Source organism: Xenopus laevis, chromosome 2L, assembly GCF_017654675.1.
Source record: "Xenopus laevis strain J_2021 chromosome 2L, Xenopus_laevis_v10.1, whole genome shotgun sequence".
Taxonomy (NCBI): Eukaryota; Metazoa; Chordata; class Amphibia; order Anura; family Pipidae; genus Xenopus; species Xenopus laevis.
The window spans coordinates 19,882,156-19,908,625 of NC_054373.1; the positions used below are offsets into that span (position 1 = coordinate 19,882,156).

Consider the following 26,470-nt stretch of genomic DNA (forward strand, 5'->3'; position numbering starts at 1 on the left):
TTTCGTTGGTGAACAATCGATTTCAGTGAAATCCGTCAAATTATCGTCAAGTTAGTGGGAATCGAACGATTTTTCATCTGACATCTGTCAGAAAATTGATCGGCCAGGTTAAAAATTTGTTATCGCTCCCAGTGCAATCTATCTATGTCTCCAAGCTACCCTCAGTTTTCCTTGCAATATTGCCTATAATTGTCTTTTTAGTTGATGGACAAATCGTACATTTAAACGATCTTTTCTAGATAATCGTGGTCTCATGGTAACGAAAAGATCTTTTAAAAATCTTTACATCTATGGCCAGCTTTATATATAACCTCGCAGGTCTGAGATGCCGGATTTTCAGATTCAGAATTTTTTCATCCTCGGGGTATGATAAATCACGAAAAATTCCTAAAAATTCAGATTTTATATTAAAAAAACTCAAAATTTTCGAGTTTTTGGCATTTGGACTTTAATAAATAATCCCCTTAGTCCCAGAATGGCAATATGGCAGTAGGTGGGTGCAAGGCAGTCCTCTCCTTACTGCTTGCCGTAGGAAGTAGTTCACGTGCCGTCTGTGCCCGCCAGCACTCCCTAAGTTATGGGACAGGTAGGGAGTGGGTGGAATGATGCTGATGGCAGACAGAGCTGTATTCAATGGGGTATCACAGCTATCTCAGTAGAGACCTGTGGCAATTAAGATGGCATGTCGGCCTGCAACTGACCCTAACCCAGACCTTCTGCCCCCAACCCTAACTCAGGGCAGTTTCCTAAGTATACACCTGCCTCTCCATTATGTAACAGAAGGGGCAGGGCATGCAGGCGCTAGTGTATAATAATACTGCCACTGGAGATGGAAGCGATGGAGATGGGGTGGGCACAGGGTAAAGTTCAGCCCGAACCCGCCTGCGAACATTGTTCAGAAATTGGCCCACGTGAAGTGTACAAAAGAATGCATGCGGCCTGCACCTTGTAAATTGCCTTTTTGGTCCAGGTATCATGTAATATTCACAAAAGTTAAAACATTTTGGCAAGGCCCTCACCCCACCCACTGATAATCAGCCAAACGCCAAACACACACTTTACAGAAAACCTCAAGTTCAATAACTGAAGCCCAATGGTGGGACAACGGCTCCTGCTCTTCACCCCCTTTCTCACTGAATGTACAAATCTCCTCCAGTCTGGCTGTCACACCTCTTGCACTGTTTCTAGTCTCTAGTCACCCTAGCAACCCCGCTTAATCTCCATAAAAAAAGAAATACGTCAAAGGCGCAGATTGATAGTGTTTAACAACATACCAAAAACCTGTTTACTGTAAAGGTGATAATCTCTGTTCTTTGGTGGAAAAAAAAGTACTGACATTTACAGTTTACTCCCATAAACACCCAGGGCAGTGTTTGAACTCAAGACATTCTTGTATGTAGCCGGAGGGGAATCTCTCGTCTGATCTGAATGCCGGTATTTCTGGGAGGAATTTAGTGGGAACTGCCTGAGAGCCGTGGCCCTGTCATTATCACATGCTCATTTTTTTCTTCTCTGACTTGCAAACACTTGTAAAACAGGCAGGGTCTGTACATTACACACTTAGCTGTTGATTGGCTGATAAAAAACTACAGGACCTTGGGGCCCCCGCGACCCCAGTGGAATATTGCTCAATAAGGATTTGTTTATATGCTTCAATGACTTTTGCTTTTTGATAAAAAGTCAAATGGTATCAGCCCCGTTCTACTGTTGACTGTTGAGATGTCAACCATACTCTTCCATCTTATCTGGAAAGAACTTTTTGGCTTGTAGGTCCCATTTTGTTGTTGTTTTTTTTTTTAAATGATTAAAGTAGAATTAAAGTAGATTAAAGTCTAGAAACTGGGCAAGGAAACCTGGATCCTAATTTGATACTGGTCTGATGTGATTCCAATGCTCCTACATACATAGTCCTCTCTATCCATCTATGTTTCCATCTCTTCTGGATTGGTCGGTGACAATAAAATCAATTCCTACCCAACACGGACTATACCATCCCTATACCAAAGAGGCAGTAGAACATTCCCAATCCGACCAGACCCAGCCAGCAAACGCAGGAGCAACAACAAAATACCTGTAAGAACCTCGCCTCTGTACAAGGGAAAGGCTCATACATCCAACCTGTCCAAACTTTAAATGAAACAAATACCATGAGAGACATGAGCTCGCCAGACTGGATTTACATATCTACGCATAAAGTAGAAGGCATTTATAAATAGAATTTTTTTTATATCCTGTACAAACACATATATATATGATACAGGTAAAAATATACATTTCTTTTCTATGCTATCTATGTACAATATAGATATGTCTCTGTATAAACGAGTGTTTGTACTGTACATGTTTAAGTAGTAAAGAACAAGATCCTCTTTTCTTCTTTTTTTTTTTGGCCGTATGGCAGTTTTTCTTTTATGTGCCGCCAGTTTAGGAAAAACAGAAGTCTTTACTAACAGGAAGAAGTCAGGAAACCAATGAGTGTTTTTTCCCCTACGGAGACTTTTCCATAGCAATGAGCTGCAGGAGCACAAGGGATATATCCAAAGACTTCTTTGTGGTATTTCCTTGACCACTGATTGTTTAACTCAGCAAGTCCTCATCTCCATTGACATCCACTTTCTAGAGGCCGGTGGCGGTTTATTGAAAGGCGTTCCAGTGGGACACGACTTCAGTAGTTTCCTTTTTGTAGAGCTTGAAGTATTCGCACAGGATACCAAGGAGATCTTCAGTGGTCCCAGATCAAAAGCGATAGCCCATCATAATATTTCAATGTCCCATTTCTGGGTGGGAAGACTGGGCTGGAGGTTATTTACTACTATATGATTCTGATCGTAGTAGTTTCCACCTGGAAAAAGAGACATAGAGAACAACATAAACCTTTGGTTTATAGCAGGGCTTGCTGTTAGTTCTTAATTCAATTATATGCAGGTATGGGACCTATTATACAGAGTGCTCAGGACCTGGGGTTTTCCGTAACTGAAAAAAAAGGGTCTGTAATTTATATCCCCATACCTTAAATCTACTAAAAACATTTTTTAAACATTAAATAAACTCTTTTCCATCCAATAATGATTAATTATACATGTATGGGATCCTTTATCTGGAAACCCGTTATCCAGAAATCTCTGAATTACAGGATGGCCATCTCCCATAGACTCTATTTTATCCAAATAATAATTAATCCAAGATTATTTCCTTTTTCTCTGTAATAATAGAACTGTATTTTGTACTTAATCCCAACTAAGATATAATTAATCCTTATTGGAAGCAAAACCAGCCTATTGGGTTTATATAATGTTTATATGATTTTCTAGGAAAAAAAGGTTACCCGGAAAACCTAAGCATTCTGGATAACAGGTCCCATACCTGTATCTTCATTTGGACTAAGTACAAGGCACTGTTTTTCTTATCACAGGGAAAAAGGAAATCATTTTTGAAAAATTTTAATTTTCTATGGGAGATGGTCTTCCCGTAAATTGGAATTTTGTGGATAACAGGTTTCCGGATAATGAATCCATTACCTGTATAGTATATACCCAAAGCAAACATAGGTCAAAAAGGAAGTAGGTAACCAAGCATGCTATGTAATATTTTAATTAGGGGTTCGCCAAATCCATAATTTATGGATATGGCCAAAAACCAAATTCACTATTGATTTGGCCTAATCCAAACCCTAATTTTCATATCTGATAAAAAAAATAATAATAATATTGTCGGACTTTTGAACAGAAAATGTCCAAATTCGTTGCATTTCTACGCCACTGCCTATCTCTACTTATAAAGAAATCTGGCTAAAATATTGCTGAAATGTATTCTCCGGATCAGATATCTGAGAAATGTGATTAATATAATAATAAAGGGAAAGTGAACTTCTTTTGAGCAACATGAGAAAAGAAAACCATTACTATTCTATACAACCAACTGCTAATTAGGTCAAAGAAGTTAAAATTATATTTACATTACTAAATCGATAATGGCTTTAACTGCTCCGGCAGAAACGTTTAATGTTCTGTAAATAAGTATTTTACACATCCAGGGATCCAGCAAAATGCCACAAAGCAGCTAAGACTGAATGCTTTATAAATAAGGCTAAAGACATTACCTGTACTGTTTGGTACAACAATTATTATCAATTTTTTAATACATGAACCTATTCCTCCCTACTCCGATCACAGTCTCTATTTACTGGCACAGGTATATAGTGCCCTTTAATTATGGAGCAATAAAAGAGATTTTGCAGACGTATGGAGTGGAATTGGGGTCCTCCTACTTATTTATTTCTACTCTAGAAATCTCCATGGTCCAGTTCCAAAGGTGAAATAACAGCACCCAATGCATTAAAAGGAAAATATGCTGCTTTTGAACATGAGATTATTCAGTTGGGGATATGTAGAAAATGTGCACAAACATGATTCCATTCCACAGATTGAAAGGAAACCATGACAGTATATCTCTGATCCATACAAACAGTTTTCGAAACCACCTTAGGCTCACAGTGTAACTCAGCTCCTCCCTCACCGTGTTCCATTGTGAAGTAATAGACTCTTGGAATTAAGTCCCTTGAACTCTTGGAGCTGGCAGTCGGTGAACCACCCACGATGGAGTCCATCACTTTATAATGGAATAAAGGGAGAGAGGGGTTGCATGTGAGCCTAAGGGGGGGTTGGGAATTGTTTGTATGGATCAGGAGGTGGGGAACAGGCTCCGACGATGGCACAGACAGACTATTATGGTTCAGAAAGTGTTTATGCACCTTTTGACTGAATCCAGGGTTCAGTTTGGGACTCTGCCTTTTTCAGCAGGATTCAGGAGAATCCAAGTGCCTGACTGAACCAAATCCGAATCCTTAAAATCATGTGACTTCTCGTCTCACGAAATTAAAATTTTTAACATCATGCGTAGTGTGCGGTTCTCATTCACAAATTAGGATTCGAGTTTGGTTAATTTTCGGCCTTTCGTTAAGGATTCGGCCAGGCACAAGGATTGGCCACCTCTGAATCCTGCTGAAAAAGGCTGAATCCTGGATTCGGCGCAGCACTAGTTTAAAGCTTTACTGCAAGTGGAGGGTTTATAAAGAGGAAAGGACAATGCGAGGGTTCAGTTCCCAGACAGCGCTACTGACAGTATGTTATACACAGAGCAGCCTGTGTAGCAGATTTCATTAACTCAGCTAAAAACTCCAGTCTGTTTGGAACAATTCCGTGGCCCATAAACACCGGGCCGTTAACTTCCTGTGAAGTCATTTCCAACTAACAATGCAATCGTGGCCCGTAAGGAGCTGAACTCAGAAAAGACAAAGGTAATAAAAGCCGTGGAGCATTTTATCGTTTGAGGAAATTACTGCTTATTATTACATTTTTCCAATACTACAATAAGAGACAAATGGTACAAGGCTATAAATTCTACAGGCAGAGTTAAACACTGAGCAACCACAGGGCAATGCAGATATTCATTCACATACAGACAGTTTAGTATAGCAGCACAGCAGCTAGGAAGATTCTAAAGCCCTAAAGGGAAACTATCTCTCTTACAGAATTCTTTATAACGCAAAGCAAATATAGAGAATAACTGGGACTGTGTTCACTGAGGATGGAAAAAGCACAGGGCCGCTCCGGCCATGAGGCAAGGTGATAATCTTGCCTCAGGCGGCACGGAGCGGCCAGTTACCAGGGGCAGCAAAAAGCCGCCTCTGGTAACTTTAAGAGCCGAATTTCCGTTTTTTTAAAACGGAAATTCGGCTCTTCTAGCGCAGCGAGCACAATAGCGCTCACTGCACTAGCGATGCGGCCCCTCCTCCACCCGCTCCGACGCTGGTAGTTAGAAGAGCGGAGCAGGAGGAGGGGCGGCATTGGGGCTGCTGCCTCAGGCGGCAGCAGCCCCTGAAACGTGCCTGAAAAAGCAAATACAGGTTTTGGGATTGATGAGTCAACTCATCAGCTTTGGAGTGAGCTCTCGCTCCAGAAAGTGATGGAATAACTAAAAAACTTAAATATTTGTAAGTTCCTTGGATAAGTTGTGAATTAAGACACTAACAGGTTTTCTGTTTTTTTTTGGACTTTATAATGCTGGCCATTTCATACAATTCAGACTGATTCATTGCTAAATTTGTTGCTGGGTGTGTAGGTACCCCTACTAAAAGATCTTGTTAGCCGACAGTAAGAATCAAGCTATGGTCCCCAGCTAACGATCCTCCTTGATAAAAATGTCAGTTTGTCTTTTACGGTGGCCATACAAGGGAAGATTTAAGCTGCCGATTTGAGTCCTTTAGACCAAGTCAGCAGCTTATCTGCCCACGTACTGGGCCCTTCGATGGGGCTTCCCGATATCTGTCCAAAATCAACCAGAAGTCGATGAGCAGGTTTGATTTTCACTTTGGATTGAGAACTGCATTGGCTCAGTGATGTGGTCCTTGCCCCGACTGTGGTGTTTATACAAATGGCCTGTAGATGTCACTGTGCTCAGACTTATACTGTTCATACTTCCTGGACAGCTTAAAAGTGAAAGTTACAGTTGTGTAATGGCTGCATGAGTCTGCTAATAAAGCACTGTTATACTCTACTCATCCTCGGCTACCCAAAACATAACACCGACAGCCCCTATTCCAGACATAATAAAAGCCCTAGAGCCAAATGATCAGATTAGCCGATATCGCTCACCTTTGGTGGACATATCAGGGCAGGGCCGGAACTAGGGGTAGGCAGAGTAGGCACATGCCTAGGGCGCAAAGCTGGGGGGGCGCCAGGCACGTACCTGCTCTGTTGCCTACCCCATTGTCCCGTCCTGTCTCTCCCCGACTGCCGTGGATATTTTTCCATAATTGCGCTTCTGCGCATGCGCACCATAGCGCAGTTTCGCGCATGCGCAACAGAGCAATCACTCAGCCAGCGCCGTGGCCAGCCAGGTTGCCTAGGGCGCCTGGCTGGGTTGTCCCGGCGCTGTATCAGGGGAAAGATCTGCTCATTTTGTGACCTTGCCAAACAAGTGGATCTTATAATATATGACTACCATTACTCAGGCTCCTCCCCTGCTCCAATGCATCTTAACAACTCACCTTTTAGATCCAGAACAAGTTCATCACTTATATATGATGTAATTGTCCCATCTTTGTGGATCCTCCATTTCTGTCTGGGCTTTCCATGCTCTGTCCACAGGGAGACTTTTGAACCTGGATTATTTTTGCCTCCTATGACATCCAGGCATGCGTCACTGGCCTACAAGGCATGTGCAAACATAACATTAAAAAACCTTAAATAAACAGTAGCTAAGTCTAATGCAAACTATTGGATATATTAAATGCACAGTCAAAGGAACAATTGTTCATAAATTGTTTTATAGTATTTCTCTGTAGGAGCTATGACCAAACATAAAGGATGTCCCCAACTAGTTACGTACCTAGTGTTGTTATTGTCCTGAGCCACTGACCCCAGCATTTATAACACTATAAAAGGACTAAGGGGCAGATTTATCAAGGGTCGAATTTCGAAGTAATGTGAGTTTTTTTTGAACTCCTATAACTTTGGAATTTGAATTTCAAAAAATCAAAGTTTTTATTTTTGGCCGAATAACTCGATCAAATTTGAATCATACGAATCAAAGTAACAGCGCATTCGATTGAATTCGATTTGCAGTTTTTCCAAAGAAAAATTTAGATTTTTCAAAGTCCACCAATTGACTCCATATAGGTTCTAGGAGGTCCCCCATAGTCTAAAACAGCAATTTGTCAGGTTTTAGAGAGACAGTACATGATAAATTTCGATATTCGAATTTTCAATTTTTTTTCAAATTTGAATCGAATTTGGACTATTCCCTAGTCGAAGTACACAAAAATTAGTTTGAAATTCGAATTTTTTTAATTCGAATTTTCACTTTGACCTATGATAAATTTGCCCCTTAGTGTAGTGGCAACTTCCATAAGACTAAGGCCCTATCTACAAAACATCTAAAAAAAATGCATATTGATGGAATTTAGTCAAAAGTTTCCATTTTTACCATTTCTACCTATTTCTAAAACTTATATTGATTTGGCCAATTGGCTAAATATACATGGTCAGAGTTCTGACCTAGTTCCTGTAATAACTTACTTCCCTGGTGATCCAGTGGTTCGGCGAGGACGCCTGCCATGCCATCAGCGGGGACGCCCGCCTCGCCGTCCTCCTGTGCCTGAATGCGCTGGTAACTAGGGTGCGCCTCTGCTGTATGTATTGGCGCATGCACGCTGGCGTGTTTAGGGTATTTAGGGTATTTAAAGATCCAATGTACTCCTTCTCACTGCCCATTATAGGATTTGTTCCTCGTGAGTTTCCTGGTGCCTGCCTGACTCCGTTTGTACTCTGCCTGCCCTGACCCGGCCTTATTTGACTAAGCTTTCTGCCTATGCCTTGTACCGCGACCTTCTGCCCAAAAGACTTTGCATTACCGTCGTGCCCCTTTGCTCGTTCAGAACCTTTCGCTTGGCTCCTCTCTTGATGAGACCTGGCATCCAATTAGCCGAGGGCTCCTCCCGAGGTGAAAGGCGGCTGTTAAAGGCGGAAGCAAGAGCCGAGAACAGGGTGCTTAGCCTTGGTTCTGAATTTAGGTGCCGACCGTGACAGTTCCAAACCAAAATTATACTATGGAGCACATTTATCAAAGGTCAAGATGAAGATTGCTGTTTTATAAGGCTAATGTGATATAACTGACTTTCCCCTTGATTTATGACTCATAAGTCAGTCCATGTGGTGTGTTTTGAGTTTTTGTAATCCCAATATCATGATTTTCAAGATTTATGGTACAGTATAAGGAAATCAAACCAAATTAAAATTTCCACTCTCTCTCAACAAGGTTGACTTTGATTTGAGAAAATCACATTAAAGATTTGTTTCAAATTTGAGTTTTTATCAATGGAAAAAAAATTTAACACATTTTTTTTTTTAAAAAAAAGTAGAATTTTCAAAAATCAATTGAGCAATGTGATTTTCGAAGCATTTTTCTGAAATCAAGTCTGGGAAAAAACTTAAAGGGCATGTAAAGGCAAAAAAATAAAATCCCATTTTTACTTTCTTTAATGAAAAAGAAACATATCTCCAATATACTTTAATTAAAAAATGTGTATCGTTTTTATAAGAAACCTGACTGTATGCAGTGAAATTCTCCCTTCATTTACTGCTGGAATTGTCAGATGGTCCCTAACTGCTGAGCAGGGAAACAATCAGAGAGCCCCCGCCTTACTTCCCAGCCATGCAGAACTCAAGCAGCTTTGTTTATGACGATCCCTAAGCAGCCCAGACCACACTGAGCATGTGCACAGTCTTAGTCTTGCAAAGATGTTTAACAAAGTTACAAGATGGTGACCCCCTGTAGCCAACTTTGAAAGCATAAATTATTTGTTTGATTAGGCTTGTGGTGCAGTAAGTTCATGTTTATGTTTAGTATACAAAATACAGCCTTATTCTATTTTACACTTTACATGCCCTTTAAGGTCAGAAAGCAGTGAATTGGCCTCCAAGTGTTAATTTTCAACCTTCTATTTCGATGGTTCGTAATATGCATACAAATGTGTTTATGAAACTTATGAGCCAGCTCCGAGCGATTCAGACCACATGGGGACAGTTCTGTTTTGGCTGTTCCAGCAGTGTTTACCTTAGATTTCAGAAGGCCTCGGCAGAAATACCATATCTGAGTGCACTGCCCATTCCTGGGAGATACACAAACGGACATGGCTCTTGTATCCGCTAGATTTCCAGTAACAGTCAAGTATTTGTTATTGTGCTGATTCTTAATCCTTAAATACACGCCCGGCTGTGGGAAGACAGAATCATTTCTGGGGATTAATTTCAATATAATGCAATCAGCAGTGGACAATGTAAATTGCTAAGTAACATTCTAAAAATGTGCTAAAATTAATAACAGGCAATTAATCTTCATGATGGGTGCCTGTGACCCCAGAAACCTGTGATTATAATTTTTTATTTATAGAAGTTACCACCTAATGTCCCCATCCACTCTAGAACTGTGACAAAACTGAGCTGAGAAATGCCAGGAGATGCTTCTCGCAACAATACTTTGCCATTCTGTCCATCAGATGCCAGGATGGAACAATAAAGGGAGCTCCTGTTACACAGCCATGATATTAGTAGTAATAAACCACTAATATTAGGGGGGAAAATAATGTAAACAGCAATAGATCTCAATTATATTGGTGGTATATGTTAGTTGTGTGGGTCAGGTTTTTTCCAACCCGCACCCGCCCGAAACCCGTGGACGGGGAGAGCAGAAGAAGAGCTCAACCCGGACCCGCCACCCACGCGCTCAGAGGGTTGCTAACCCGCCCAACCCGCGAGTAATTCCGCAGATCCCGCTGGTATCGGTCACTAGTATAAGCCCCCTCTAATACTACTCCTTTATATAGGGCCTATTACATTTCTGGATCTGGACAGTGGTGATCCTTGACCCTGTAATCTGGCCACAAGGTTGGCTGTAGGATTACAATCTGTAAAATCGCAACTCAGGCAGAAGCTTGGGACCCCTGTCTATTTCTACACTGAGCAACTACCTTTTTTTACTTGGAGATACTAAGGGATATTACGGGCCAATAGGTGGACACAAAGAATGATAATACAAATCTACACCATTATTTCAATATCTGCTTTTGTTTTAGTGGCTTGGTTCTCTTTGGCCATCCATAGTCACAAAGAGCAAATGTGCTGTTATGCTACTTTCTTGTTACATTGCCACAATTACTAACCAGGGCTTCCATGGAGTCAAGAAAGGGGTGATACTGGGCTTTGGGGGTGCAGGCACTACTTTTCTAATTAGTAGCAGAGAATTCCTGATATCGGTGGTGCAAAGCTACTGGAGCAACACCACTGTAAAGCAGATTTCTAGTCCCAGTTGAGAGCCAGGTAGTCCATGTCTTGAGTCTTGATCAGGATCAAAACCTCCAATATATCTAATTAAGTCTGAGGCCTCACATACACATAGAAATGATACCTGATTTCATTATGGGCAAATGAAATATCGCACAAGTGATAGTGAGCCGTAGGGATTCTTATTTTGCATTACCTGCTTTAAAGGTCGGAGGGAGCCGATGGCTTTCCAACCACTGAATTCTGCCCAGTTGAGAATCTTCGTAGCTTCCAGTAATATTTGTCTTCCTAAGAAATTGGCATCTTCATATGCAATCCACCTAGAAAGGAACAAACATTTATATCACCAATGAACTCTTAAGGAATAATAAATGACACGGCCAGTGAGTATAAGGGAGATATATTGATGGGTAGGAGGGGATGAGGTGAGATTGGCCAACATTGTTTCATCATCAATTCACAATCATCAGTGATTTTCTATAATATGAACCCCAATTCCGCCTCTCTAGGCCAATAGTTTTTATTAACCATCTTACCCATGCACTAAATCATTGTTTTGGGGTTATGGGGTCACAATAAACCTGCAAGGTGACCTGAGGGGAACTTTCTGTTCATGGAGCTACGCTACCTTCAGAACATGTACCACCATATTATGCACTGAGAACAATAATTCAAGCACACCTTTTAAGAATTTTGACTATTTAAGGGCTTTATGGGGAATTTTAATGGGTTCAAACTGGAATATTTGTTCATGAGATAATATCCATCAGAACATTGAAGAACATTCGACCAACCAAGCAAATCTGTATCCAACCAAAGTATCAGCATCTTCACAACGGATAGTGGAAAGGCTCCATCTAGAACAGTGATCCCCAACCAGTAGCTCGTGAGCAACATGTTGCTCTTCAATCCCTTGGATGTTGCTCCCAGTGGCCTCAAAGCAGGGGCTTATTTTTGAATTCCAGGCTTGGAGGCAAGTTTTGGGTGTATAAAAACAGATGTTCTGCAAAACAGAGCCTCAATGTAGGTTGACAAGCCGCATAGGGGCTACTAAATGGCCAAGCACAGCCCTTATTTGGCACCCCAAGAACATTTTTCATCTAGTGTTGCTCCCCATCTCCTTTTACTTCTGAATGTTGCTCATGGGTTCTAAAGGTTGGGGATCCCTGATCTAGAATATACCAGGTAGTTTTGGTCTCCAGTGCTCAAACAGGACATTATTGTATTAGAGAAAGTACAGAGAAGGGCAACTAAGCTGGTAAAAGATATGGAAATTCTTAGCTATGAGGAAAGACTGGCCAAGTTGGGGATGTTCACGCTGGAGAAGAGGTGCTTAAGCTGTCATATGATAACTATGTATAAATAAATAAGGGCAGAGCCGCCATTAGAAATCACGGGGCCCCGTATAGCAAAATTTTCGGGGCCCCCTGGGCCTAAGGTTGCCACCTGGTCGGTATTTTACTAGCCTGGCTGGTAAAAATTATGGCAGATCTCAATGTTATTAATAGGAAAAAAAGATTAATATATCGGAAGGCCGGTATTTTTTTACAGAAAAGGTGGCAACCCTACCTGGGCCCCGCCCACCCTGGCCTGCAAGCCCCACCCCAGATCCCGCCCACTCCACACCACAGTTAAAAGACCCCACAGACATCAGTGCTAAAAAAAGTAACCCCCCTCACACAAGTGATAAAAAGCTTTTGATGATCAGGGCCCCTTATAAATTAAAAAAAAATATTTCCACAAGTGCAGCACAGCCGGGCCCCTTCTCAGGCCCCGGCCCGGTACAGCAGTACCCCCTGTGCCCCCCTGATGGCGGCCCTATATAAGGGGATCATATAATAATCTCTCTAATGCTTTATTTACCAGTAGGTTTTTCCAGGTGATAAGACGGCACCCATTCCGATTACAAAAAAAAGAAGATTCTATCTAAATAAAAGGGTTTTTTTTATAGTGAGAGCTGTGATGTGGATTCCTCTCTCCGAATCAGTCCTACTGGCTGAGTTTTTTCTCCCAATGAAGCAAATTGGAAATTGGAGAGGGTTCAATATATGATTGAACTTGACGGACCTGTGTCTTTTTCCAACACAATAAATATGTGAAGCAGCCCTTTCTATAAATTGGGATTTCTACCAGCCACCCCCTGGAAGCAACGACTTCTATTTAGCATATGTTTCTGCTCTTGCAAGTAACTGCATCGAGTCACTCTCCAAACACAATTATAAAACACAGTTTTGGACCAGTGCCATGCATTCCTCTAAAAGCAATTTATTTATTCCAATACTGATATAGCTTGACAGAAGCCAGGGGTGCACTTTACAGCAACAGCCGTCGGCACATTACCCTTGCATGATATTGGGAGATGAAATAATGACTTGGGAAAGCAAAGAAAAATGACAAGTGCTTGGGACACGCGCTGGGGAAGGTGAGGTGACGGTGGCCGGATGCAGCATTCGTCTTGCTACGGTATCACGCATACGAGAGAGCAACGCATTTATTATAGCACTGAGAGCCTCGCCACTTTCCAAGGACATAACTGAACAACAAATTGATATTCTCTTTTGCATATTTTTATGGATGTTACAAAAAATAAGTGCTTTGTTATAGGAATGAACTGATTCCAAGTATAAAATGGTGGCAGATGTTGTTTATCTAGAGTTTGCCAGCATTGTGTACTGCTAGGATTTCACATTCCATTTGCAAGCCCTGATTTAAGCATAAGAACATATTGTTTAAAAAATTAAATATTAACTTCAGCGCCAAGGCCCTCTGGGGGGTGCCCAGCCTGAAAGCCAATGAGGTTAATATTTGTAAAGAATGGTATTCATGAAACTATTCCTAAAAGGCTAAGGGAGCAACTTGTTCGTATATCTGTAACTATTTTATGAGCTAAGAGGGGTCCTGACCTTATGTTAGGCTTCAAACTGGGTCTATAGCCCCAGAATTCCCTTTCAGGAGGCGCCTGTTGGAACTAGCATAATTGAGATCAGCTATATACCAGTGCTAAATGTTCTCAGGAGCCAGGTACTCAAGTTCACTGCACATCCTTTCTAAAAACAACTGACATGTTCCTTTAATTGGGGGTAATTGAAATCACTTGTCCTGGGATTATCTTCTCCAGCAGATCAGAGGGGCCCAGTAGGGAGCTGATAAGCTTGCATTCCCTGGACTGGGGCCTTTACTGATTGACTGATATCTGAGTGATAGCATGCAGACAAATGGTATAGCCGAATCACATGCAGCAGCTTATCTAAGAGGGAAAATATGCCCTATCTATCATTTCTTTCCTTTTACAAGCCAGTGGATAATGAGGAACAGTTATTTTTATACACTATAGCTTTTATACACTATATTGGAACATACATGAATTCACTATAGACAACCTAAAACAATTCTTTCTTTAGGCACTTGGAAAAAGATGCAACTCCTTAAATAGTTGAGGATAATAATAATCAACAGTTAATAGTGCTGCTCCAGCAGAATTCTGCATAGAAATCCATTTCTCAAAAAAGCAAACAGATTTTTTTTATATTCAAGTTTGAAATCTGACATGGGGCTAGACTTTTTGTCAATTTCCCAGCTGCCCCCAGTCATGTGACTTGTGCCTGCACTTTAGGATGGAACTAATTTCTGGCAGGGTGTAACTTAATGTAACTGAATCAGTCACAGTGGGACTTGGCTTTCACTATTAACTGCTGTTCTTAAATCTTCCAGGGAGTTGGTATCTTGTATTAGAGAGCTGCTATCTGGTTACCTTCCCATTGTTCTGTTGTTTGGCTGCTGGGGGGGGGGGGGGAGGGAGGGGGTGATATCACTCCAACTTGCAGTATAGCAGTAAAGAGTGATTGAAGTGTATCAGTGCACAAGTCACATGACTGGGGGCAGTTGGGAAATTGACAATATGTCTAGCCCCATGTCAGATTTCAAAATTGAATATAACAAAATCTGTTTGCTCTTTTGAAAAATGGATTTGATTTCAGTGCAGAATTCTGCTGGAGCAGTTTTGAAAAGAATATGTTTTCCCATGACAGTATCCCTTTAAGGCAGGGATCCCCAACCTTTTGAACCAGTGGGCAACATTCAGAAGTAAAAGGAGTTGGGGGGCAACACTAACATGAAAAATGTTCTTGGGATGCCAAATAAGTGCTGTGATTGGCCAATTGGTAGCCCATATATGTGCATTGTCAACCTACATTGAGGCTCTGTTTGGCAGTGCACCTGGTTTTTATACAACTAAAACTTGCCTCTAAGTCTGGAATTCAAAAATAAGCTCCTGCTTTGAGGCCACTGGGAGCAACATCCAAGGGGTCGGAGAGCAACGTGTTACTCATGAGCTACTGGTTGGGGATCATTGTTTTAAGGAGTAATGTAATGCAGAGAGATACAATTTAGCAGTTCACCAGCTTGGAAGAAAACATTTGATCGGTTGGTCTGGGTTACTTGACCTGCTGTAACAAACTATATTTGACCATTGTTCATTGACAGAGCTTCAACTTAATTTTACTTTTATGTTTTTATTGTTTGGTGGGGCTTTTGTGCTTTCTTTTATTGTCTATGGTGTATATTGATGCTGATTTCATGTTGTATCCTCTCTGGCTGAGGAACATGCGCTGCACTGAGTGTTACATATAATAAATCTTATAAATATTATGAAAAAGCCCAAGTTGACTGTGCCATGGTGCCAATTGCCTTTTGTGCCCATGAGTCACATTCAAATGTAAAAAGAGTTGGGGAGCAAAACAAGCATCAAAAAAAGTTCCTGGGGATGCCAAACAAGCGCAGTGATTGACTATTTGGTAGGCCCTGTGGGGACTGGCAGCCTACAAGAGGTTCCATCTGGCAGTACACCTGGCTTTTATACAACCAAAACTTGCCTCCAAGCCAAGAATTAAAAAATAAGCTCCTGCTCTGAGGCCACTGGGAGCAACATCCAAGGGGTTGGTGAGCAACATGTTGGTCATGAGCTACTGGTTGGGGATCACTGACCTGCAGGTTGTGGGAGAACTATGATTAATGAACCCGACAACATACGCACAAGCCAATGCCTTAATCTCAGCTCTAATTGATTGAAATCAATCCAAATAATGTGTAGCAAATAGCCCACTCCCTAGTTATTGATGTGTAGCCTAATGCCTAATTAGCTCATTTTCACTGATAATAATAGACTGAGCTCATGTGACGTTCCTTTGGCGCATGCAAAGCTCTGCCGTGTTCTTGGTTGAACTCATGGATGTTGGCTCTGTTGATGTCCCACGAGTCAGCATATGTCTGAATCAATCTACCTAGCTTATTCCCCTCCATAAATGGTCTTTTGTTTGGCTGGACCTTGGACAAGGCCACATTATTTCATTAAAGGAGGGCTGTCTGACTTATGGCGCTTTAGTTATTGTTAAACCGCAACTGCCACCCCATCATTCTTCAGTTGCGACTGCCAGAGCAACTAAAAGGCTGAAGGCAGGGCAACACTTATTCAAAGTCCTACTGTTTCCACCTTGCCCAAATGTTGTGATCTTGCACTTTTGACACCATCCTAACTTACTGCTGCAGGGTTGATAAGCTTCTCTATGTGCACTGATCACTCGTGTCTAGTTTGACCTCTTTAGGCCAAAGGCTTGAGGAGAGTAGTGGTTCAATAACTGTATCCAGTGCATGTCAGTGGTTTGAACAGACCATGTGTTTGATGAAAGTAGTTGGGAAGTAGCAACAATCACATCAGTTTCTGAGAACTATGCAACTATGCAGAGACTTAGGCAGAACCATATGCCAATTGCTGGGGGGTGGGGGAGAAGGGAACGGCATAAGGATGTGAAAGAATATAAAATAAAAATGAAGATGCTGTCCCAAAGGAACACTGCCTCTGTCTAAGTTGTATATCATCATGTCTGCTGTGGTATTACTATTGCTATGATACAGTCTCCGGCCAACTTTATACTGGTAGCATGAGGGGGGTTACATATCAGAAATTAATTTTGGCAATAGCCTGAAAGAATGAAATTCTCCTCACATTTAAAAAAAGTTTCTCATTTTCCATTTGTGTTATTGGAATATATTTAACCTCCACCCTAAAAATTACTAAAGGAATCCGTGTGCCATTGGAAAGCATGCGTTATAGCCTGCGTTACGTGTACTGCTGCTATACTTAGCTAAGCCTAGGTAGGATTCCATTACTGTTTCCAAGAAAGAATTCCACTCTTAGGCTTTTAATGAACCTCTCTCTGGCTCTCCAACTGAAAAGCACGACCTCTCGCTCTAAGGGCTGGGGCACACGGGCAGATTTGGGGAGATTTAGGCGCCTGTTGACTAATAGCCTCTTCTTCGGGGTGACAATCTCCCCGAACTGCCTTCCACCTTCATTTGAGGCGCTTCAATTTCCGAAGTCGCCCGAAGTTGCCTAATGAGGAAACTTTGAACAACTTTGGAAATCGAAGCGCCGCAAGTGCATTGCCGCAGGCGAGTTCTCATTCTAGCAGGTGGAAGGCAGGGGGAAGGCAGTTCGGGGAGATTGTCGCCCTGAAGAAGGGGCGATTAGTCAACAGAAGAGGCGATTAGGGCAGGGGCACATGGGCCGATTTGGGAAGATTTAGTCACCTGGCGACTAATCGCCTCTTCTTCGGGGCGACAATCTCCCCAAAACTGCCTTCCACCTGCTAAAATGAAAAATCGCCTGCGCCAATGCAGTCGCGGCACTTCGATTTCTGAAGTCACCCGAAGTTTCCTCATGAGGCAACTTCAGGCGACTTCAGAAATCGAAGCACCGCAAGTGCCATTGCGCTGGCGTTTTCTCAATTTAGCGGGCAGGGGAAAGGCAGTTCGGGGATATTGTCGCCCTGCAGAAAAGCCGATTAGTCGCCAGGGGACTAAATCTTCCTGAATCTGCCCGCGTGCCCCTGCCCTTAGTTGCCAGGAAACTAAATCTCCCCGAATCTGCCCGTGTGCTAAAGCCCTAAAACTTATGCTCGTATGTATCTATGATGTTATATGCCAGGGAATTTAGAGTGAGGGCAGGAAAGGCAACAGCTGAAATGTTGGGTGTAAAATTTGTAATTTCGTTTTTATTAGTATTCTGTTAAATAATTGTGCATACTGCAGGCAGTAAGGCTTAGGCCAATATGCAAAGGTGGCCCTTTGGGTGTGACCATTAGGTGAGAAGACATGGAGACATTTAAGGTCAGTTACTCACAGTAGAAAGTTTTGCACCTCAACAGTAACCAGTATGTCAGCTAATCAGTGATTAAAGGACAAGAAAACCTTTATTCTCTGAGGGTTGCCAAAATTTGATAGCACAGAGAGGGTGACATGTCCCACCATATACAAATAGTAAGACAAACAGCGACTGTTATGCTTGGTATCCATCTGACTAACCAAAAGGGCATTCTTCCGTGTAGGAAAAAAAAACAAATAATTGTATAAATTCTGAATGAAATGGAATGGGCTCCTCCCAGGCTGAAATTCCAGGAAGTAGAAGAGCGAATGTGTCTAACCCTACGGTGACACATTCGGAAATGTACAAACAAAGGTGTGTGTTCAAATACCTGAGATAAGTAGGCTACACAATTTCATATCCCATTTGTTTAGTTTAGAGGCGGACAGCAGTGTTTATGGAAGAGAGTCAAGAACTTGCTTCAGAAAATGTATCTTAAAGGGGCACTATACACTTGAATTTAACTGTGAAATTGGGGGAATACCTGAAATAGCTACAACTCTGAATAGACTATGAGAAAGCTAAAGGAGGCCATACACCAGTGATCCCCAACCAGTAGCTTGTGAGCACGTAGCTCTCCGACCCCTTGGATGTTGCTCACCACGGCCTCAAAGCAGGTGCTTATTTTTGAATTCCAGGCTTAGAGGCAAGTTTTGGTTGCATAAAAAAAAAAAAACAGGTGTACTGCCAAACTGCCAGTCTTCATGAAGGCTACTAAATGGTCAATCACAGCCCTTATTTGGTACCTCCAAGAAACATTTCATGGCTGTGTTGCTCCCCAACTCCTTGTACATCTGAATGTTGCTCACAGGTAGAAAAGGTTGGGGATCCCTGCCATACACTATAAGATCCGCTCATTTGGCAAGGTCACCAAATGAGCAGATCTTAACCTGATATGCCCACCAAAGGCTGGGCAATAACGGATAATGCCGAACGATCGGATTACAATAGTACAGATGGGTTCCGACGGGTCACAGGAACGAATCAACTAGCTGATGCGGTCCTGGATCATACAAAAAATCAAACTTGATTGATCGATATCTGGTCGAATTTTGGCCTGATATCGATCGGGAGGACCTGTCGGGAGCCCCCACACATGGGCAGATAAGCTGCCGAATCGGTCTAAAGGACCGATATCGGCTGCTTTTATCTGCCCGTGTATGGCCACCTTAAGAGTGTTCTAGAGAGCATCATGTGGTGCAGTGTATTGTTTAGGCACCCATTGCTGAACAGTAGTAATGTAAGGAGGGTAGCCTTGATGATACAGTATAGAGTTACTGCCTACTGCTTATATCACCAATATAACAGCCGCATAGAATAAGTGGGTAAGAAATCCATGATTCTAGCATTTAATTTGAAAAAATCAGCCAATATTCACCCAAATATCCAGTTCTTTCTAAACTAGCCCTGCTCTGATCTTGCCATACTACTTAAAACAGTCACACTATGGACATGTTCTTCTCCGTTAAGTCTTATCACGTTACAACTGTAATATATCTCCTTCCAGCTTCCAGGAAATTTGAGTAAAAGACATTCTGTACCTTTTAGGTCCTAATTTAACTTACTGCCCAGTTAAAAGGCGCCAAAATAAAGAACAGCAGGTTACAATCAATAAAATCAATGTACATTAGATAGCAGTCACATTCAACCCTTTACCTGGTATAGAATCTTTGGTGTTGACACAAAAGAAAGTTGATGATTCACGAAGCCTAAAACCATACAGCATTTAAAATGACTTACAATGGGTCTTATTTATTCATTATCCAAACTACAGCTCAGCAGCTTATGCACAAACCTAATACAGATTTACTGACACCATATCTCCTTACTGCACTACCATTGGCACCCTGATAAACTTGCGGGGTCAATATTTGAGGCCCTATGAAATGCTGCCACCAGGGAATGAAATATCTCAATGGCTGTGACCATAAAATACCACTGAGGGGACAATTGCTCAAGAAGCATTGGTCTTAAGACCACCAACTTTTCATTCAGAGCTGTGTTTACTAAAGGTTAACTATAAAGAACAGATTTATAGTATCTCTGTATGAGAAAACTAAAAAAGTTGTCCTACGCTTGACCATGCCCCCTTTTTGGCTTTTTGTCAGGGAATAAAAAAGTGACTAAAAAATTGATACTTGGATGGATACTTACAGTCCACTTCTTATCCACACTGACTGGGTATAAAAGTGAAGGTCCCGACTGAGTACAGAATTTACAGCCTCCTCAAAGTGCAGCTCTCTTCCCTCGCATGAATCCAGGGCAAACAGACTGAGGGAGGGCTCAGCAAACACCTAACAGGAAGGGGAAACCATTAGGATGGGCACATTAACCTCAACAACAGATGGAGCACATGAAAGAGTTGGAGTGAGATAAAGCATGTCCATGTGTCCTTACATAATCTATTGGCTGGATAAACTTGATCACAGCTGCTGGGCAGCCACAGGACGCCATGTCTGGAAAATGCCCCTCTTCTAGCACACACAGGTTGTTAGACGTTTCCCCTTGGTAACACAGCACCCAGCTGTTAAAGAGATAAGCACATTATTTGCTACAGAAATGCTTCATTGGGCCTTAAAATGTCAACAAGTTTTAACAAACACACAAACATTGTTCTTCCAGACTTCAGTTAGCAACACAACTCTATGATCATCTGTGAAAAGGTCAAAAGGTTTGACTTGGACAACTGTCCTCCAAACTGAGTCATTGGCTTGGTCTGGAACTGCACGGCCATAACTTGGCTGTAATGCGGGAAGGGAAGCTACACTCCACTAATATCTGACTGATAATCACACCACATATACTGTATGCATTTAAATAAAATATCCCTCCCCCCACGACCACCAAAATCCATAGTGTATGAAGCAGATGTGTAGATTAGCCTGGGTACATCTGAAGGCCCATGATAGACTCAAAGAGTTGCCATTGGAGACCAAAACTATCTCCTTCATTTATAAAGACATCAGTAAGGGATATTCATGGCTCCTATATATCATACTGTATGTTTATATAGAGAAATAAGAATATGCTTACCATCCTCTTAAAACCTTAAAGGAACTGGGTGTAAATGATTTAAAATCCGACACTTCCTTTGTGAGATCCACACACTCTCCCTGGAAATTGGCACCACTGTACGCTCTTATCTAAAAGACAAGATATAAATTGTAGCAATGCACCAACATTTATTCCAATCATGGCGACCATACTTGCACAGCAATACAGCCCTTAACTTACTTATATCTGATTTGTCATATGCACCAAGAAGGGTGACAGTGTCATTGGAGACAAATCTTTTATGGAAAAGGGAAATGCTTTGTATGGATGTTCCTTAGAGAGGAGCTATTAAAATATTATATAATAGAACTGGCATAGAGTCAGTGAAGACCTTTAGGTCAGTAGTTAAGGATAACACTATAGCGAAAACAGATTCAGGAAAAGACTGGTTCATGCTGACATTAGGGGAGTGGTTTTGGCAACTAGTTCCCATGTCTGGGATGTAGCTCATGTATCAGTGAATCAATGGAGACACAGGGGTAAGAAGCCTTATTATGGCAGAAAATAGATATTGTATCCAACTGATATGTGAATATGATATACAGTGAACCCTTGATCAGTAACTACAGGTGTCTCATGAGTAACATTTTGCTCACCAACCCCTTGGATGTTGCTCCCAGTTGCCCCAAAGCCCTTATTTTGAATTCCAGTGTGCTGTCAAACAGGGCCTCCTGTAGGCTGCCAGTCCACATAGGGGTTAACAAATAGCCAATCACAGCCATTATTTGGCTCCCCAACTCTTGTTTACATTTGAATGTGGCTCACGGGTAAAAATGGTTGGGGATCCCTGTCCTAGATAGATTACAATGGCCCCCAACAAACATAATGAATGCCTTGAGAAACCTTCGTTTCTGTGATCTATCTTGAACACATTATTGATTGAAATCTATGAGTGTGGTTATGCTGTTGAGTACATATGTGCAAACATAAAGGGGCACTTCAGTCTGGTGATTGCTGTTGTACTTTAGGGTAAGTCCTCACAGGGCGTTTTTGGGGAGATTTGGTCGCCTGGCGACTAATCGCCTCGTTTTTGCGGCAACCAATATCCCTAAACGGCTTCCCTGACTCTGCGCCGGCTAAAATTAAAAAAACGCCGCTAATCACACGCGGCAGTTCGTTTTCAGAAGTCGCCCGAAGTTGCTTCACGAGGAAACTTCTGCCGACTTCGGAAAACGAATTGCCGCGTGTGATTAGCGGCAGCATTTTTTTTCATTTTAGCCGGCGCAGAGTCAGGGAAGGCGTTTGGGGAGATTGGTCGCCGCAAAAACGAGGCGGTTAGTTGCCAAACGACCAAATCTCTCCAAAACGCCCTGTGTGGACTTACCCTTATGTGTTTTCAGATTAGACCCCTTGGTTATCTACTGGTAGGATTTTAAAGCTTCCTAGATGATGGGGGCACTGTATGTAGGGATGTCCAATAAATCTATTCCCCTGGTGAGATAGTGATTATGTGCTCAGCACCATTGCAAACTCAGGTCTGGCTCATTATGGCTAAAAAATGCATCTTAACCGTCTTCTTAGGAGACATCAGCTTGTGGCTCCAACTTTGATTTAGAATCAGCAAGCAGATGCGTGCTAATATTCTATATAGGGGGTATTGTGGCAACCCAGTTTAAATAGCACAGGGGCCCATATCCGAGTCCTGACCCCTACGATAAGAATCTCGGCTTTGCATCAAGGAAGTCGTTTCAGTAATTAACACGCTCATTTATGTAGGAGGGTGTTTAAAAAAAATGCAACCTTTCAAGAAGAGCCAACATTTTTCTAAGCCATCATACAAAGCATTTGATGTAAAGAGACGAGCAGTAAGCCAAGAACAAGCTGCAAGCCACATGCTGGAATTCCAGGCCCATCCCGATCATCGTTAAAATATGGGGCAGTGCTGTACGTTACTTTACTCTAGTTCACAAACAGATGTATCTGCTCCAGTACAAAAAGTACATTACAGAGTCACTTACCAAATGTTTTGGCTCATTGCTCCCATGAGGTTCCTGGAATAAAAGGCAACACGAAATTCAGTATGACACTGACAACATAAATGTAGCGGTCCAAGTGGGCTTATCTTTTGGGGAAGAAGTTAAAGGAATAGGCTGATAGCTACTATAGGAACCAACATTTTGCTCATTTGACAAGTGATTATAAGGCACTATTTTCAGGGTTTCTTAAAGGGATCCTGTCATGGGAAAACATGTTTTTTCCAAAACACATCAGTTAATAGTGCTACTCCAGCAGACATCTGTACAGAAATCCATTTTTCAAAAGAGCAAACAGATTTTTTTATATTAAATTTTGAATTCTGACATGGGGCTAGACATTTTGTCAATTTCCCAGCTGCCCCATGTCATGTGACTTGTGCCTGCACTTTAGGAGAGAACTGCTTTCTGGCAGGCTGCTGTTTTTCCTACTCAATGTAACTGAATGTGTCTCAGTGGGACATGGGTTTTTACTATTGAGTGTTGTTCTTAGATCTACCAGGCAGCTGTTATCTTGTGTTAGGGAGCTGCTATCTGGTTACCTTCCCATTGTTCTTTTGTTTGGCTGCTGGGGGGGAAAGGGAGGGGCTGATATCACTCCAACTTGCAGTACAGCAGTAAAAAATGATTGAAGTTTATCAGAGCACAAGTCACATGACTTGGGGCAGCTGGGAAATTGACAATATGTCTAGCCCCATGTCAGATTTCAAAATTGAGTATAAAAAAATCTGTTGGAGTGCTGGAGCAGCACTTTTAATTGATTAATTTTGAAAAATAGTTTTTTCCCATGACAGTATCCCTTTAAAGAATAAATTATGCAAATACAATGCAGTTTAAGCACAGGGAAATATTATGATCCCCTATACAGAATTATGTCTGTGAGAGAAGATATGGGCAGAGACCTAATAGACTCTCCCATATAGAGCTGGAGACCATACTGCACTTATTTATTCAGGTACCAAAGACTTTCACATGGGTCTGGGAGTCATACTCAAACAATGGGAGATGACAGGTTGTCCATGTGCCCTACTGCCACTGTGTGTAAGAACAAACCAAACTTACCAACAGAACTGGCCTTATTGACATAATCGTGTTATTATTTCCTCCCCAGTCAGCGCAGCTCTTGTATCTGCCTTTCTCCAGGATATACTGCTCCCCGCAGAAATGCTTTTGTTCATAGGCAACCCACCTTAGAAACATGAAATAAAGGGAGTAGTGAGAACAGGCCTTGTGCAATAAGACTGAACCCTGAAATAACATGGGGAGGTTGCAATAACTTCATAGGACTGCTGTATAGTCTCACGTAGAGCTGCTCTATGCAAGAAATATTGTGTTCCGCTAGATAACCTTTCAGGTTTTTGCCTAAAGGTGCACTAGAAACTATTCTTTGTTTCTCCTTGAAATAGCAGCAGATACATCATCAGGAAGGGCATCAGGAAGGTGAAACAGGATTCCATGGGTATCAGAAATACTACTCCGTGCCATGCGTGGAACATTCCCCATACACTATTCATGGGATGAACTTCTTCTGAGTAAACACAGCTTATTTATTGACAACCAAAAATCCCCCAACAATGACAATTATCTCACTGAGGTATCTTCCTAGCCATAGTAGACTGCAGATTGGATAAAATGGACCTTCATCTTATTCCTGACTTTTATCATTATTAGGGAGGGGTCAGAAGCATTAGGCTGGCCACCTCAGACCCCACTTATGTCCCCTAGAGAACATTCTTCTTATGTCCAAAGTCAGAAGGGACAAATGGAACACCACTTGGGACAACTGGCATCAGTGTTTTAGCCTGCCATCAACAATTTCTGTTTCCAACAAGGGCAGAGAAACAGACTGCTATTTCAGGAGATTAGTCGCCCAGCGACAAATCGCTTCTTTTTTCGGGTGACTAATCTCCGCAAACTGCCTTCTGCTGGCTAATATGTAAATCGCCAGCGGGGTGTCACTCGGATCGCTTCTGCTTTTTGAAGGCCCAACAAGTTTCCTCGTTAAGCAACTTCGGGCGACTTTGGAAAATGAAGTGTTCCGAGTGCCATCCCGTCGGCATTTTACATTTTAGCTGGCGGGAAGGCAGTTCCGAGTGCCATCTCGTCTGTGATTTACATTCTAGCCAGTGGGAAGGCAGTTCGGGGTGATTAGTCACCCAAAGAAGAAGCGATTTGCCGCTGGGTGACTAATCCCCCGAAACAGCAGCGTGTGTCTCTGCCATAAAGCTTTTCCCATTCATATGTATTTAAATTGGTTAGCAGATGACTTGACCATTGTTATCCTCCCTGAACCCAACCAGCAACCGAGGGAATGAAGGGGAAGGTATTAAGGGTAAAAACAGAACAATGATATATTATTTCTTTATAATGAAAACACAATAAAGAAAATATACATTTTTAAAAACGAAAAGAATAGGCAGAAAACAATTTCAGAACAAGCTCTATGTACTCGACTCCTGCTGAATATCAGTGTATAGTTAAATACGTGGCAGCATATACACAGTATTAGCAGAGAGGCAAGTTATTGTAAGTCTCAGACAGAAACAGAGAGAAAGAGACAGGGAAACAAATGGAGATTTGCTGCTGCTAGCTTTCTAAGCCATCATGTAACGCTGGGTAGATACCTAATGAGTGAGACTGACACGGCCTATCTATTGCAGAACTGCAGACACTTACATTCCCTTTTTCACATGAATACTTTGGGTTTCTGGGCCATAGCCAGCCTGTTCCACATCAGGAATTTCCAGATTGAAAACCTCAAGTTGTTTTAGATCTTCTCTGTCTGATTCATAAAGTGTAACAGATGCCTCCATAAAGTCCTGGAACATGAAGGCTCTGTTAGTGCACGGCATGGATACACACAAGGAATTAAATATGGCACCCTTGTTATCTATATTCACTGCACCAGAATCTAAACAAGGGGAAGTGAAATATTCAGGGCTATCTCTGAAGGTAGTAGGGGCAGCAGGAGCATGTTGGATAGCACTGCCATATTGGTACAGGTATAGAGAAACCTGTTATCCAGAAAGCTCCAAATTATGGAAAGGCCATCTCCCATAGACTCCAAATAATGCAATTTTTTTAAAAAATGATTTCCTTTTTCTCTGTAATAATAAAACAACAGCTCGTACTTGATCCCAACTAAGATATAATTAATCCTTATTGGAAGCAAAAACAGCTTATTGGGTTTATTTAATGTTTACATGATTTTCTAGTAGACTTAAGGTATGAAGATCCAAATTACAGAAAGATCTGTTATCTGGAAAACCCCAGGTCCCGAGCATTCTGGATAACAGGCCCCATACCTGTACTTTATATGGTCTCCAAGTTTGTTTTAGCTATCCCAAAGTGACACATTTACAAACATGGTGCACATTTGGCTGGTGCAATTATCATGGAGCTAA

At 41.8% G+C, this 26,470-nt stretch overlaps 1 protein-coding gene across 1 annotated transcript in view; it reads right to left on the minus strand.

Moving 5' to 3' along the window:
• Positions 1-2,205: 2,205 nt before the first annotated feature.
• The window catches only part of LOC108707893, an 89,369-nt gene continuing 65,104 nt past the window's right edge, over positions 2,206-26,470 (minus strand). The window contains exons 13-22 of the mRNA XM_041581589.1: positions 25,743-25,885; positions 24,129-24,255; positions 23,052-23,084; positions 21,073-21,182; positions 20,437-20,563; positions 20,194-20,333; positions 11,038-11,161; positions 9,616-9,774; positions 7,049-7,208; positions 2,206-2,842 (exon numbers count right to left, since the gene is read on the minus strand). Coding sequence (XP_041437523.1) covers positions 2,754-2,842; positions 7,049-7,208; positions 9,616-9,774; positions 11,038-11,161; positions 20,194-20,333; positions 20,437-20,563; positions 21,073-21,182; positions 23,052-23,084; positions 24,129-24,255; positions 25,743-25,885 — 1,212 coding nt within the window. The 3' untranslated portion in view covers positions 2,206-2,753. The remainder of the gene's footprint in view (positions 2,843-7,048; positions 7,209-9,615; positions 9,775-11,037; positions 11,162-20,193; positions 20,334-20,436; positions 20,564-21,072; positions 21,183-23,051; positions 23,085-24,128; positions 24,256-25,742; positions 25,886-26,470) is intronic.